The sequence below is a fragment of the Glycine soja genome, chromosome 11 (genome assembly GCF_004193775.1).
Source record: "Glycine soja cultivar W05 chromosome 11, ASM419377v2, whole genome shotgun sequence".
Classification (NCBI taxonomy): Eukaryota; Viridiplantae; Streptophyta; class Magnoliopsida; order Fabales; family Fabaceae; genus Glycine; species Glycine soja.
In genome coordinates, this window is record NC_041012.1 from 8,257,148 (window position 1) to 8,271,780 (window position 14,633).

The 14,633-nt window shown below is 31.8% G+C and overlaps 2 protein-coding genes across 2 annotated transcripts; both read left to right on the forward strand.

Moving 5' to 3' along the window:
- The first annotated feature begins 5,664 nt into the window (after positions 1-5,664).
- On the forward strand, positions 5,665-8,638 carry LOC114376070 (rac-like GTP-binding protein RAC1). Its single transcript, XM_028333985.1, has 7 exons — positions 5,665-5,984; positions 6,590-6,677; positions 6,760-6,869; positions 6,945-7,008; positions 7,735-7,799; positions 7,967-8,032; positions 8,115-8,638. Exons 1-7 carry the CDS (start codon positions 5,886-5,888, stop codon positions 8,214-8,216), a joined length of 594 nt encoding a protein of 197 aa, XP_028189786.1. The 5' UTR covers positions 5,665-5,885; the 3' UTR covers positions 8,217-8,638.
- Positions 8,639-10,447: 1,809 nt separating this feature from the next.
- LOC114376071 (ubiquitin-conjugating enzyme E2 10-like) lies at positions 10,448-12,022 on the forward strand. The gene is made up of 4 exons (XM_028333986.1): positions 10,448-10,859; positions 10,975-11,102; positions 11,454-11,558; positions 11,656-12,022. Exons 1-4 carry the CDS (start codon positions 10,790-10,792, stop codon positions 11,797-11,799), a joined length of 447 nt encoding a protein of 148 aa, XP_028189787.1. The 5' UTR covers positions 10,448-10,789; the 3' UTR covers positions 11,800-12,022.
- Positions 12,023-14,633: the final 2,611 nt, after the last annotated feature.

Sequence of the window (14,633 nt, forward strand, 5' to 3'; positions counted from 1 at the left end):
TTAAACTTAAAATAAACCTCTCTGTTAGATTAATAGGTGAGATCATATCTTAATTTTTTACATTATAATAGATTAAATCTATTTATGTAAAGTATCCATTTCTAATCCTAACTGCAGTTATAACATTTTTTAGGACGTGTTTATTGTTCCATTTGCTAGCAGTAAGTCACCTAAATCGTATCTTAGTGCATGTGCCTGTGCCAACCCTTAAATACGATATGTGCTTTAAAATAAACGAAAGAAGAAGAGCATTAAAGAAAGTCGTTTCCTAGTGGTTTGATTTTTTGGTGTTTGGTAAGAATTGAAGACAAACGGCCAAAATCTAGTGGAATCTGGAGGCTAGAAGGTAGGTGGACCTTTATCTCTGTGCACACATAACCTAGTAATTTGGTACTTGAATAGTGTGCTGTTATTATTTTAGATACATAAGTTCTTGAATAAAAAAAAATAATACATTATTTCGTACCTCCGATCATCTTCTCTTACCCAGTTTGCTTATTTTGGTACGTGAAAGTTTTAAAATATTTTTTTAAGAAAAGTGGTAGAACATAGACACCCTACTATCCAAGAGTGTAAATAATAATATTAGTAGAATCTCAGTTATACGATTATTGGACATATTTAAATTGTAAAATGATTGTTCAGTCATAGCTATTTATAAATCAGTATATACTAGCGTTAGGAGATTTTTTGAGGATGATTATCATTAAGTGAAATTTTAACTTAAAATATATACAAAGGAGTTACATTTGTCTTACCTTAAAAAGATGAATACATAAGTTCGAATTTGCAATTTGTCCCACTGATTTTTTTTTTTTTTTTGCAATTTGTTAAATATAATATTTTACATTGCTTCACTTAACTAATTACTTGAAGGTTAGGATAATAACTAACCATGTTTGAATTGTACAAGCGGAATCAAGTCATATCCAGTGGTTTAAATTAAGATAAATACAAATACTTTCCAATCTCTTTCTCTTTTTCATGTAGTTTTCCTTTTGCCAGGTGAAGAGTTGAGATGTGTAACGAAAAAGTATGGGAGTATCATTACTTTAATTTTTTTTATTAATTTTCTCTGTCAAAACAAATAAATAACTTCCTGATGTTGCGGGTTTATAAGAAATTAATCTGTCTTATATTTTCTATCCTAACAATATATATTTTTTGTTATCTATCCTAAGATTTGATAGGTTCCAAAAGAACGACATAAAAGAAAAAGAAACCGGTAAGTATATTGTCCTTTTTGTTATAATCTTCTCATATCACCCTTAATTTTTGTTGGAATTTCTTCATAATTAATGAAGTGGCACATTTAAGGAATTCTTTTAAGGGGACTGTACCCCAGGTCCCAAGCAGCTTATTAAAATTAAAAACAGTTAGCAGGTAGTATTTGGATACAGTTCAGTGAGTTTAAGACGTGTGTAAGTTCGATGCTCTATATTTTTGTGTCTTTTAACTCTTTTATATATTTGACGTGAAATTAAGATAAATGCACGTAAAGGATGCACACGCTTAATTATCCTTTTAAAAAGTGCAAGTGTTAAAAGCTCTATTCTTGTCTTGATATTTAAAAGAGTTTGAAGTTTAAGTGCACTAAACAAGTCTCTTAAATAAGAAAAACAAAATTGCAATCCTCCAAAGGTAGAGATACACTTTGAGCAATAACTATCATCTTAGAGAAGATAAAAGAGAGAAATATTTCAGAAAACATGTATCATTTTAAAAAATTGTCTTAATATTTTAGAAAAAAATGTACTTACATCATGTATGTAACAAGAATTAAGAGACATATTATAAATCATTATAATTAGATAAAACGATTATGTAACAAGAATTAGGAGACATATTATAAATCATTATGATTAGATAAAATGATTGAGAGTTTCTTATATGAAGAGATAAATATTATAATGAAATAAAGATATTTTTTATAAGTTCTTTCATATTTTTTATAAGTTCTTACTTACATTTAAAAGTTCTTTCATATTTTTCATATCATTCTTCTACTTTCTCACGCTTACTATTTTGAATTCACTATGAAAAATTTACTATTAATTTCCAACACTTCTTTATTAGATAGTTACCCAAGCACTTATGAGGTTAAGTTTTTTTGCCTGTAAATGTTCTTAGGTTGCATTTTATTCATATATGGGTGCTAACAACTAACTATCTCTAAGGAGGTTCCGTAAAGAAAACAACAAGTTAAAAGGGACCATGTCCTATTAAAAAAAAACAATTCTTTGAACAAATAACCCTACTTTGAAATATGAACCAAAAATTGAATATGACCTACACATCTTGGTGGTTGCATAAAATCAGGTCGTGGAAGGTTGATTCACATAGGTTTAGGTGTAGATTAGATAGTGATAAATTACTATTTTTAGTTAAATTCATTCAGTATAAAAATTCCAAGAGATACGTGCCGTGTCTTACACACACCACACGCATATATATAATTGCTTGACTTTATTACTTATGCAATTAGTTAGTCAGATTGTGTCTTTATTCACTTGTTGGTTGGGCTTAATAATCTTTGAATTGTTATGATAGTCCCTTTGCTTAATCAGTGGCAGATGAACCTGAAACTACCATCCGCACGGTCCAGTAGTTCCGTAAAACGTCACAATTGTTGATTTGTGATCCTCCAACTAATCTCATTAGGTGGGGGGTACCACTAGCCACACTCAACAACCATTGATTTCATGCAATTTAATTTGTGGGAAATTAATGTGGAATTCACATACTTAATAATAAGTAGTACCTGGTGAATGAAAAGAGTTTAGACACGGATCTGATTGAAATTTAAGCATGTTTGTCGAGTGTGATGGAGCAAGAAGGGACTGGTGCTACTAAATTAAAGTTTCTGGTGTGATGATGTTTATGCATCATTCATTGTCACTATAGCTTGGATGGTTTAATTGCACATACATAAATGGCGCTTTAAAAAGCATCCATACAAAACCGTGAAAAAATATCGCTTCCTAATGAAGGAAAACTAAAGCGTGGTCCATTCTCTTTGCAGTTGTGAATATTGTGGCATGCATAATTGTGATGAGAGTTATGGCATTCTTTCACATCATCCTCACGTACACTTGTCACCATCTTCCACATGGGTTTAATGGAAGATGCACTACCCATCCCCATCCCTTTCAATGCGAAAATTTTTCATGCTCAAAATTTGAGGCTCGGAATCAGAACTTCTATTATATCAGCATGTATCTTATAACGTAATTAAGCAGGTATAAGTGCATTCATTGGTCATATATTTTTGTCTAAACTATATGTATCTATAACTAAAAATAATTTTATTCAAGTCAAATAAGATTATTATAAATATCAAAATTTTTTCTCAAAATATTTAAGACAAATTAATACATGTCTAAAATTTGAACTCAAACCATTTGATAAAACTAAAAAAATTTCACATTAATTCACGTATTTTGTTGATAGTGTATAGCTGAGGTTGAAGTGGAATTACGGTGACCAATGTAGTAAAGAACTCTAAAAAGAAAATTGTACTAGTAGTTGAACTTCTGGATTTAAACTTCGTGATAATATATTGTGGCATCATTAATTTTTTAGCACTTCTCTCCTTATTTATGATAGCAATTGTTATGTTCTTCCATGTAGTGGACGGCAACATGCGTTGATTTGACTTTGCATTTTGTTCTTCACAGGATCTGTGAGGATTGAGTAAGAAATAAAGGATGGACAAAATCAAAATATAAGCTGATCAGCTGTATAGTAATTAATTTAAAAAACGGATACTGTTTCTCTCTGTCAAATTTTTTATGACAGGCCACCGTGATTCTTCTTAACTTGCCATAAATTGCTCATTCAATATACTGAACTATACTATTATTGGCAATGTGATGCTCCCGAGAGCTTACCTGCATGTGTCCTACACTTGTTACTGATCGACCTCCTTTTTACTATCAACATTGAATTTGAAAGATGAGTAGAATTTTTATTTTAAATATATTTATCACCTCATTTATGTTACTGTCCTTTCATGTTTGTAAAATTGACAATGCATCCGATTTTAATTGCATGAATATATGGTTCTTTTGCATAGTCAAGTAATTAGTACCACTAAGTTCAATTTTCAATTTCAAGTAGTTAAAATTGGAAGTGATTCATACAGAAACAGAGTTTAGTTCTGATACTATGTTAGATTTCATCTTAAAATTAATTGATATTAACATTAAGTGAAGTTGTCTAATATGTATATAAGTTGCATTTGAAGGAATGAGACAATCAATATAGGACTTGAGTATTCTCCAAATCTTTTGATGATAAGAGAGAAAGAGAGACAGTTAATCACTAATAAATATTTTCTTTATTATAAATGTTTCACATCCTATTCCTAGTTAGTTCTTTTAAGTAGCAACCGTTTTTTTTCCCCTCTTCTAACGAGAGATTATTAACAAGTGTATATCACCTTATAAATTTTTTAATTTAACCCAAAAGTCTAATTTACGTTGTCGACATTATCTTTGTATCTTGCATGTATTAAATTAAACAGCTACAACTAAAAGTCATATTAGAGTTTATATTATTTTATTTTCATCATGCAGCAAGCTCTATGAATAATGAAAAATGCCTGACATTAAATGCATCACAATTACAGCCAATAGTGGGTGTCCTCTAATCATGCCTCTTTTGCAAAGCGAAATCTTTATTTTATGTTAATACTACAAATTAAACTTAGATATACTTTGATAAGTGTTTTGAGTCTTTGCTTTTTTAAAAACTAAAATTAAATTTATCTTATTAATCTACGTTATAAATATTTACATTAAAACTTAATTTAAGTTATCAGAATGAAATTCTAATTCTAATAGAAAAAAAACAAAACATTTATCTTAATAATGCTTTGTTTGTTTCTGTGAAGAACTGAAGGATAGATTAAAGAATAAAAAATGTTATGAGTCGTTTCGTAGTTTGAATATTTGTATGAAGAAAAGAGATGAAAGCTTTTCATATGAGTCTCACACTACTATTGTCCGTTCATTGGACGAAAAGGCGAGAAAATGAAGCTTTTTTTTTTTTTATGTATAAATGTAAAATATATTTTTATTTATCTTACACGTATCGAGTAAGATAAAATTATTATAAATCATAAACAGTTGTATATATAAAACTTGAATTTAAGATTATTGATAAAGCAAAAAAAAAATAAAGATTATTAAATACTTCTGTTCTTAATTATAGCACCCGAATTTAAAATCATGTTTATTCTTTTTTATAAGATTTAATTTATAACATTTCTTATATTAATTATTTTAGATTAGAAATATCTCTCGTCAAAAGAAAAAAATATATATCGATAAATCATTAAAAAAGAAAAAAATATTAATGTCAAGAAATTATAAATTTAAGATAAGTTTAATACTATCAATTAAATTAAATATTTTTTTAATCATAATAAATTAGGTAATTAAAATTATATATTTGAATGGATGGTGTAAACTAGAACAACTTGAATCAACACAAGTTAATTTGTGTTTCTAATTATATATATTTTAAATAATTAAATAAAAAAAATAGTTTTTTTTTTTTTTTTTTTCATATCAATTACTAAGTTAATTTTTTTTACTAATTTCCTTTGTGTTCCTTTTTACTATCGATAAAGGCATGGTGAAGGTGAGGGGAGTTGGTGGGGGCATATTAAAATTTGGGAGTGGCATAAGCATAGCTGGCAAATACGACATGCAGGCCCAGCCCCCTGTACACCAAATTCAATTTCTTTTTTCCCCTTTCTCTAACACACACACTAGCTCTCTTGTTTTCTTTCTTCTTCAACATAACATGCACTGCACAATTGCCTCATGAATCATCATTAGTCAGGGTTTATCCTCTAAGAAAATAAACATACTATAGCAATGAGTGCGTCCAGGTTCATCAAGTGTGTCACTGTGGGTGACGGTGCCGTTGGCAAGACTTGCATGCTCATCTCCTACACCAGCAACACTTTTCCTACGGTCAGTGCTACCACTAACAAACCTTCACATTTTTCTGTGCTCTTCTGCTTCTACCTTACTGGGTTTTCAGATAATAATGACAAAATATGGCTTGTTATCAACTTTTGTCAGAATTGGGTTTACTTGTGATTTTCATAATTCTTTTCTTTTTGATTTTGTTCTTTGGGTTTTCTTGGTTCTGTAGTCCTAACCGTGTTGCTGATGCTAAGGTTTCTTCTAAATAGCTAAATTTTCGGATTTTTTCCCCATCAATTTCATATACCCTTATTAGAGACGACCGTGGAATTGGGCCTGTTTGTAATGTTTTGGGTGAAAAGAGGGAAAAAAAAATATTTTGGTTGAATCTTGGATGTTGATTTCAATTTTTAGTTGCTGTGCTTGATATGATTCCAATGGAGGTGCGATGATAATTCCACGAAGATGCGTTTTTGCTAAAATTGCTTTCTTAGGACTTTTATGATTTAGATCCTTCCTGTTTTTTGGATCGATACAATAATCTTCAAAACAATTCCCTTTGTGCTGTTTGACTTGCAATTGACTGAGGGGTGGGGATTGACTTTTAGATGTAGTAATTTTTGTGACATCTTGTGATTCATTGGCTACAGGACTACGTGCCAACTGTCTTTGACAATTTCAGTGCAAATGTCGTTGTGGATGGAAGCACTGTGAATCTTGGGTTGTGGGATACTGCTGGTAAGTATAGTTTTTCCTGGTTATCTTTCATCCTTCTTGTGTTTTGTGAGTGTTTTGTCATTGTTTTCAACTTATGGCACAGGCCAAGAAGATTACAATAGATTGAGACCCTTAAGCTATCGTGGAGCAGATGTATTCCTGCTTGCTTTCTCTCTCATAAGCAGGGCCAGCTATGAAAATGTTGCCAAGAAAGTAAGCTTGGCATTTTTCTTTTTCTTTTGTTTTGTCCCTCTCTACTCTGGACTAATTTTTTCCCGTCATTTTCAGTGGATTCCTGAGTTGAGGCATTATGCTCCTGGTGTTCCAATTATTCTTGTTGGAACAAAACTTGGTCAGATTCTTGTTCCTTCTCTAACTTTGTTTACACTAATAATGTGTAATTCAGCATAATAGAGAACATTCTTATACTTATGTTGTGTATCTCTCAGTGTTTTAAAGTGGGGGAAGTTGCTTGCTTCAGAAACCTAACCTCTAATTACATGTCTTGGCCTAAATTCTAAAATCTGAAGCAATTGCAGTTACTTGATGGGTTGTTATTCAGTATAGATTTTATAAGAATGACGTTCCTTCCTATATTCCAAACTTTCCTCAGGCATAACTTTAACCAATAATTGGTTCAGATATAACAAAGTATGTCAGAAGAGCCTTAGTAATTTTTCATCTTCATTCAATGTTTACCTCCTTTTTTAAAACCAAATGGCAAGTGTAGTGGTTGTTCTGAATGCTGGAAGAGTGATTACTGATAAAGCTTGAGAAGTCTAGACTTTTGAAGTGTATTAGGGAGTGTTGAGATGAATGAGGAATGCGAGGACATAGTACGTAAGTCCTTGGCTTCACTATTCATCAGAATTTCTGTTTATCTATAGCAAAAGTTCATTTGTTTTGAAAATTTTTCCATTAATAGTTTCACTTTTCACATAGTTTCGTCTGGAATGTGTTTTCTCCTATGTACAGGGTTAGTTTAATTGTATGCTTTTGATGGTTCCATTGACCATGATAAAGCTGCCATGATTAGTTTGCTTGGGCATTTCATGACAACTAAATCTTTGTCTTGTAGATCTTCGGGATGATAAGCAGTTCTTTCAAGACCATCCTGGTGCAGTGCCTATCACCACAGCACAGGTGCTTGCTATTTGCAACTACTTCCTTTGAATATACAATTAATTGCTTTTGTGTCGTTTTTTTATTTCACTGTTTTGACTTTTAGCCTTTGTTTGTTGGTCACACTATGGGCATGCATGATGTTACTTTTGATAGGTTAGTGATCTAATTTAATGTATTTTGTGAAGGGTGAGGAACTGAGAAAGCTTATCGGTGCTCCAATTTACATTGAATGTAGTTCAAAAACACAACAGGTACATACATGTTCTTTGAATCTTTAAAAGTTCTGAAGGTTAAAGGAAGTCATGACCTTATTGATGTTAACCTTGCATACAGAATGTGAAGGCTGTTTTTGATGCAGCCATCAAGGTAGTTCTCCAGCCCCCAAAGCAGAAGAAAAAGAAGAGAAAGGGACAAAAGGCCTGTTCCATTTTGTGATCTTCAGTTCTTAATATAGTAGTTTGTGGAGGATGACATGACTGTAGTCTTCATCATTCTATATCTTATACTATTTCCAACCTAGATGAAGGAATCATCATGTCCAACTGACCGCATCAAGGTTCGCTCATAAGCATCGAGCTATCTGTCTAATTGTCTCTGGCTGTAGGATCTGTACAGTCGTAATTTCAATATGTTTGGTGTGCACACAACACTTGCGTTACTGTTGGCTGTTTACCTGTTGTATTGATTATTAAATGACCATTTCCAGCAGTGGACGCGGGTTGTATTCATGTTGTAATCTAATCTAGGAAGTGCTTGCATATGTGGCTTTGGATGTGAACTAAGTATATGTAATTAATTATGTTAGCTGCTTTTAACAGCTTGGATATATAGTTGGCTTGATTAAGGTTTCATTCTTCCATTTGTTTATTCGAGTCAGGTTGACTTAGTGAACTTAAAATCTTATGACAATTGCAACCCGAGGCTAGTAAAAACGAATTTTAAATTGGAATCTAAACTGTTAAGCAACGAAAAGAATAATATGGAGCTGTCAACAACTTTGAGCTTGCTGAGGAATATACATTATTTTGAAGGATTCACAAAACAAGACCAAATTCATCTTTCACTAGTCACAACTTTATCAGATACTCAACGTGTGGATTTTACGAGTCGGCAAGCAAAGCGTAGATCTAATTTCTTTTTAAACGTGGGTCGTCCAATAACTAAGTATCTTGTTTTGGCATTGATGCATTTCGAGGGAAAGTGGTACCTGTTAACTTCTTGAGAAGTGTATAAATTTGTCTAAGTAGTAATTAAAACGGTAAGTTTGAGTGTTGAGTCTACAGGAACTTTGGCTGTACTTGAAGTTTATATATTTCTAATTTTAAGTAAATAATGACTTAAATTCGATATTTGTCTAACACTGATGTGGAAATATAAAATTAAACATAGATAATAATTAAGTAGAGTACATTAAAGAAATAGAACACAAACACTTGGGAAGGGGGGGGGGGGTGAATTGTCGGTTGATATAGAATTATGTGGCGTGTGAGCGTTCAGTCTACCAAAACTACTCTTGATGCAATATTTGAGATTTTTCACCATTTAACATTATTCCAAGTATTATCTTCGTCTGCTAACCTACCCTACCCATGATCCCTCATGTGAAAGAACCTAAATTACTTAATTTCACTCCTAATTCCTTAAGAGCTACATCAATTTGCTTTAGGAATAATGATGCATAATTAAGGCTAAATAATACCATTCTATCCCTATACATGAATTATCTAGATGCTTTTTTCAAGTTCTTAGGGTGCAAACATTTTCCAATAAGTAAACCCTATAACATACATGTGCATGAGTAATCAAACCATAAACAAGACAATAAACTCATAAAAGAAGCAATAATATTGAAGTAACATTAAATGAATAGTGAGAATCATTACATCAAGAGTGTTTGATTGTTGAGCTCCCAACAATGCATTGTTTAGTCTCTTATTGACATGAGAAACTTACAAATACACAAAGTAAACAAGAATAATGTAAGAGAATAGAAGAAAATGGAGGAAAGGATCCTCAAGTGAGTGAGTTTTCTCCCTCTTTTGTGCCTTAGTCTTGTTTTTGTTTGTATATCCCTTTTGCACAATGCTTTCCCTCTTTTTATCTGCAAAACGCTGCATAGTCCTATTTTTTAACATTGATTGTGTGCTAAGTCTACATGTGCGCATTGAGCGCACATACAAAGTCCAACTGGCCTAAGTGACCACGTATTAGGTCGTCAAATGCACTTAGCGCGCTTGCACTTGATAGCTACTTCCAAGTTGGCTTCTTGTGTTGTCACATTGCTCCAATTCTTTAATAATTTTTCAGGCCTCTTACTGTGTTACCCTTTATAAAAAGTATAACCAAAATATTGTATATTAACTAATTAAGTTTAGCATCCACCAGATAAAAACTCAGAAGAAGTTAAATTCTTAATTTTTTAATTCAAAAGAAGTGTTAAAAAAGAGAAAAATAGATAATTATAACAATGCATACCAGTTATCAATACATGAAGCTAAAAAGGAAGAAAGGTAGAGGCTTAAAGTCAAAGAAGTGTTCGGCTTATTTTAATTTGCAAATGGTAAACTAAACTATAATTAATTCTTTGTTAGATTCAACGTTTAACTTTGATATAATATCCCAATGAAGAATCTTTGTGGTGTGGACCGTTTTTCCATCTATGATTAGATGGACAACAGGCAGTTGCAAAATGATAGAAGGCAGGCCCTGGTTAATTATACTTCTCAATTGAAAGCAGCTAAATACTATGTAATATGGCCAACAACTTTCACTCATTGCTCCCATATCTAAAAGTTGATTGATCCTTAGAATCTTATCTTCTACATGAGGAATAGATACTGTGCCCACTTCCGTTGGTGAATGGAACTCTTGATTCTATTCAATCTCCCTTCTCCAACCCTCTATTATATATCCTGCAACCTGCTTTGTTTCTTGTAGTGTTCTAATCATTTTGGCTTTGGCTTTCCAATCCTCCTGATTTCCTCTTCTACGATTGTAAAATATCGCGAATGGCATCCAAGAGAATACTGAAGGAGCTCAAGGACTTACAGAGAGATCCACCAACTTCATGCAGTGCAGGTAAAGAGGTTGAATGAAAGTTTGTTAGTTTAATTGGGTTATCTGACATAAGCTATAACCATGCTGCGGTGAAGTGTGAGTTTGTGTGTGACATGCTTGTTATGGTGGATTTCAGGCCCTGTGGGCGAGGACATGTTCCATTGGCAAGCAACCATCATTGGTCCAAATGACAGTCCCTATGCTGGTGGTGTTTTCCTTGTGACCATCCATTTCCCTCCCGATTATCCCTTCAAACCTCCCAAGGTATACATCAAAAACTGTTAACCGCATTCTGACACCCATTTTCTTTATTTCAGCTAAACTTTCATTTACAAATGACTATAGATAAGCAAAAGAGTTTCTTTCTTTGGCATATTTGAAGGTTGAAAATCTGTTTTTTAGAGCAATAAACACACACACACACACATACATCAGCAGCTATATACTTACTTACACGCATACATACATAGACATGCATAAAGCAGCAGCAACATCATCACCTAACAAAATCATGTTTGTCTTTAGTTTTGAATTTTAGAAACTGCTATTTAATATTCATAGTATAAATAAAGCGCTGGATCTAATTGATGGCTAGTATTAAAAACTAATATACAGGTAGCATTCAGGACCAAGGTGTTCCATCCCAACATTAACAGCAATGGCAATATTTGCCTGGACATACTCAAAGAACAATGGAGTCCTGCTCTCACCATATCCAAGGTCATCATGTTTTGGACCTTTCCTCATTGATGTCATTATAATTAGTTTGTTTCTGTTTGTTATAAGTGCTGACTGGTTGTCAAAAATCACGATGCAGGTGCTGCTCTCTATATGTTCTCTGCTAACGGATCCAAATCCTGATGACCCTTTAGTGCCTGAAATTGCTCATTTGTGCAAGACCGACAAATTCAAGTATGAGTCTACTGCTAGAAGCTGGACCCAGAAGTATGCCATGGGCTAAAACTCTCTTCCCTCTTGCCTCCTCCAATACACGTTTTGGAATTGTCTTTTTGCTCTTCAAAAACCTCCCCTTTTATGGTATTATATATAAATATGACCATGAAGTTTGGGCATATTATTGAACCAGTTGCATACATATGAGAATTGTTCTCAAAGGCTTTACCTTTGTGATTCGAGCTTGCTCTATATGAATAAAATGCTACTATCATTTGGAGCTTTTCTTATATTCCCATTAAAAAAGTAATTAACCAAGAAGACTAAATTATTTGTCCACTACCTTAGGTCAAGAAACAAGGGTTTTTAACGACCTTGCAATTGTTTTTCACAAAACACATTTGTTTGCCATGGTAAGATTTGGATCTGGTTATTAACTCCTATACTTAATTCAAGCTTCAATGAATAAATACCCAATCAGCACGTACAGTATCATGTTATTGGTGATCTAAAACTATACTACCACTCAAGCTTGTTCCGACAAGACTCTAAGCCCTTAATTTGCATTTTGTTTTTTGATTGAAATTATGGTTAACTAAATTGAATCATATAATTTAGGGTCAAAACAGAAGGGGAAAAAAGAAACACGTTCTGAATTATATATATCTTCAATAGTACACTTTTATGTTGGACAGAAGTAACGAATTTGTGTTTGGTATTTCAAGCTTGGTGTTTGAAACCTGTCATCCGCTTGTTGATCACAAATGAGCATAATGACCAATGTAAGAGTCGTGCATGCTTTACAAATTACAAGTAAATTATTCTGCCATAACTAAACTGCCAGTGCTAGTAAACATCTTAACATTACCCAATATAGTTCTCGTTGACAGTTTGGCCCGTAACAGTCTTGCATTAATTACTCGTTTTGAGGAAATAGGCTACATGATTTTATACTGTAATTCGATCAAGTCATATTATGTATGGTAATTGGCTTTTACATTAACTATCATAAAAATTATACTATAATACTATGAGTGATTTATGATTAATTAATAATGTAAAACTATTATTTCATGATCATTAAATTTATTTTTAAAATATGCACATGACTTGAAACAAGATATTTCTTCCGTTTTTATATGTAAGATTCAGTTATCTAATTTGTTAAAATTAGAAAAAATAATTAATTTAGTTGATAATAATAAATTTATCTTAAATATATAACTTTTTTTAAAACTTTCCTAGTCATTAATACTTTTTTTTTCTAATGGTTTGATAATATATATATTTTTTAATTAATATAATACATATTATAACTTAAATCTTTTAAAAAAAATAAATACTATTTTAAATGTGGGTTTTATAAATAACAACGGAGAAAGTATATTTTTCTGTCGCTACCAATTTTAGCAAATAGTCAAGAATCATATAGTCATTCTGCTTTACAAAAACTATTAAATTGTTTAGGCACGTAGGTTCCTAATGTCACAGATTGAGATCGAGCACATTCTTCTTCATTATATAAAAAGAATAAAGGTAGCAATTATAGCAGAATGAGATTAATATTCTGATAGATATTTTATATTTTATACTTCAGGTCCCATTTTAGTAATTGCAACATGCAATGTGCGCAACTTTACGAGCAAACATTATTACCACACAAATAAAATTCAAAATTAGACATTAGTGATGCCATGTCAAGCACGCAAAGCTACAATGAAGTACGTGTCTTAATGATCGCATTTGATGGCATGCTTATGGTTGGCGTTATTTAATAAAAGAATAGGGCTTACACCATCAATATTCTTCGAGCAAATAATTCTCTTGCTTGGTTCCAAAGATGTAGTTGAATAGGCCACAGCACCTTTCTCATCTGTGATAGTAGCAAAACCATGCAGGAACTCCTACGATTGTGAGACTTGAACTGCTTTAATTTTATATTTCATCTTGTTGTTTCTTTTCAACCTCCCTAAATTTTAGTGTTTTATTTTATTTTCTGCAAGTAGACTCTTAAACTTTAGTTTCATCACAATTAATTAATCATGAAACTTTACTCATTTTATAAATAGACATTTTGGACTTTTATTTTTCTAAATTGATTCCTAAATTTCAAACATTTTACGAAAAGAGACTCAAGAATTTAATTTTATACAACTTGATCATCAAACTTTACCTCCATTGAAAATAGTCTATTTTATTAAGTTGAGATTAAATTGTTAACAGAGAAAAAACAATCTCAATTGTTCGGTTACCTTAAGTCACAATCATTCATTAAAAATATTTTTCTTTCAAAACTTATTCAATTACACCCCTTAAATAGAAAATATCTTTAATTTATAAATCGTTAGGTATTAAATTAGTGTACTGCATAAAATATTCTAATGACCGAGAGAAGGTACATTAAGTAGAAAAGGAAAGAATAAGGATTTGATTTTGATTTTTAAAACGAGGGATGGAGGGCCTTGCTCATCTTTCGAATTTTGTTTCGTCCACTAGTCGCTTTGGTTGGTCAAGCATCTTTTAAAAAATATATAGAGTATTTAATCCTTTGATAACTATAGATGATTTTGAAGTGTTTTTTTTTTATTATATGTTTGCCAAAAGAAAGTCATCCTACGACTTCAGAAAATAGTTTTTCCGTTCAAATCAACAAACTTAAACCGTTGTAAAACATTCGCAGACAGTTTAGACCGATTACTTTTACTATGGTCCACTGCCAATTCTACCAAAAAATTATCCTTCCCTCTGTATTAAAATGTTTTTCCTTTTCCTCTTATTGACATATCTTCGTATTTAACTGTTATATTTAATTGATTTACGATGCTTTTCTTTTCTGTTGTTATGGCAACTTAATTATCACATACAAATCGGCAGAAAAAAAAAAAAGAAGGAAAAAGATGA

What these genes read in the sequence shown, in the direction of transcription:
- LOC114376071 (XM_028333986.1), top strand. Translation starts at nt 10,790, where the DNA reads ATGGCATCCAAGAGAATACTGAAGGAGCTCAAGGACTTACAGAGAGAT. An exon ending in ACCAACTTCATGCAGTGCAG is followed by an intron (nt 10,860 to 10,974) that starts GTAAAGAGGTTG and finishes GGTGGATTTCAG; the next exon opens with GCCCTGTGGGCGAGGACATG. An exon ending in ATCCCTTCAAACCTCCCAAG is followed by an intron (nt 11,103 to 11,453) that starts GTATACATCAAA and finishes ACTAATATACAG; the next exon opens with GTAGCATTCAGGACCAAGGT.
- LOC114376070 (XM_028333985.1), top strand. Translation starts at nt 5,886, where the DNA reads ATGAGTGCGTCCAGGTTCATCAAGTGTGTCACTGTGGGTGACGGTGCC. An exon ending in CCAGCAACACTTTTCCTACG is followed by an intron (nt 5,985 to 6,589) that starts GTCAGTGCTACC and finishes CATTGGCTACAG; the next exon opens with GACTACGTGCCAACTGTCTT. An exon ending in TCTTGTTGGAACAAAACTTG is followed by an intron (nt 7,009 to 7,734) that starts GTCAGATTCTTG and finishes TTTGTCTTGTAG; the next exon opens with ATCTTCGGGATGATAAGCAG.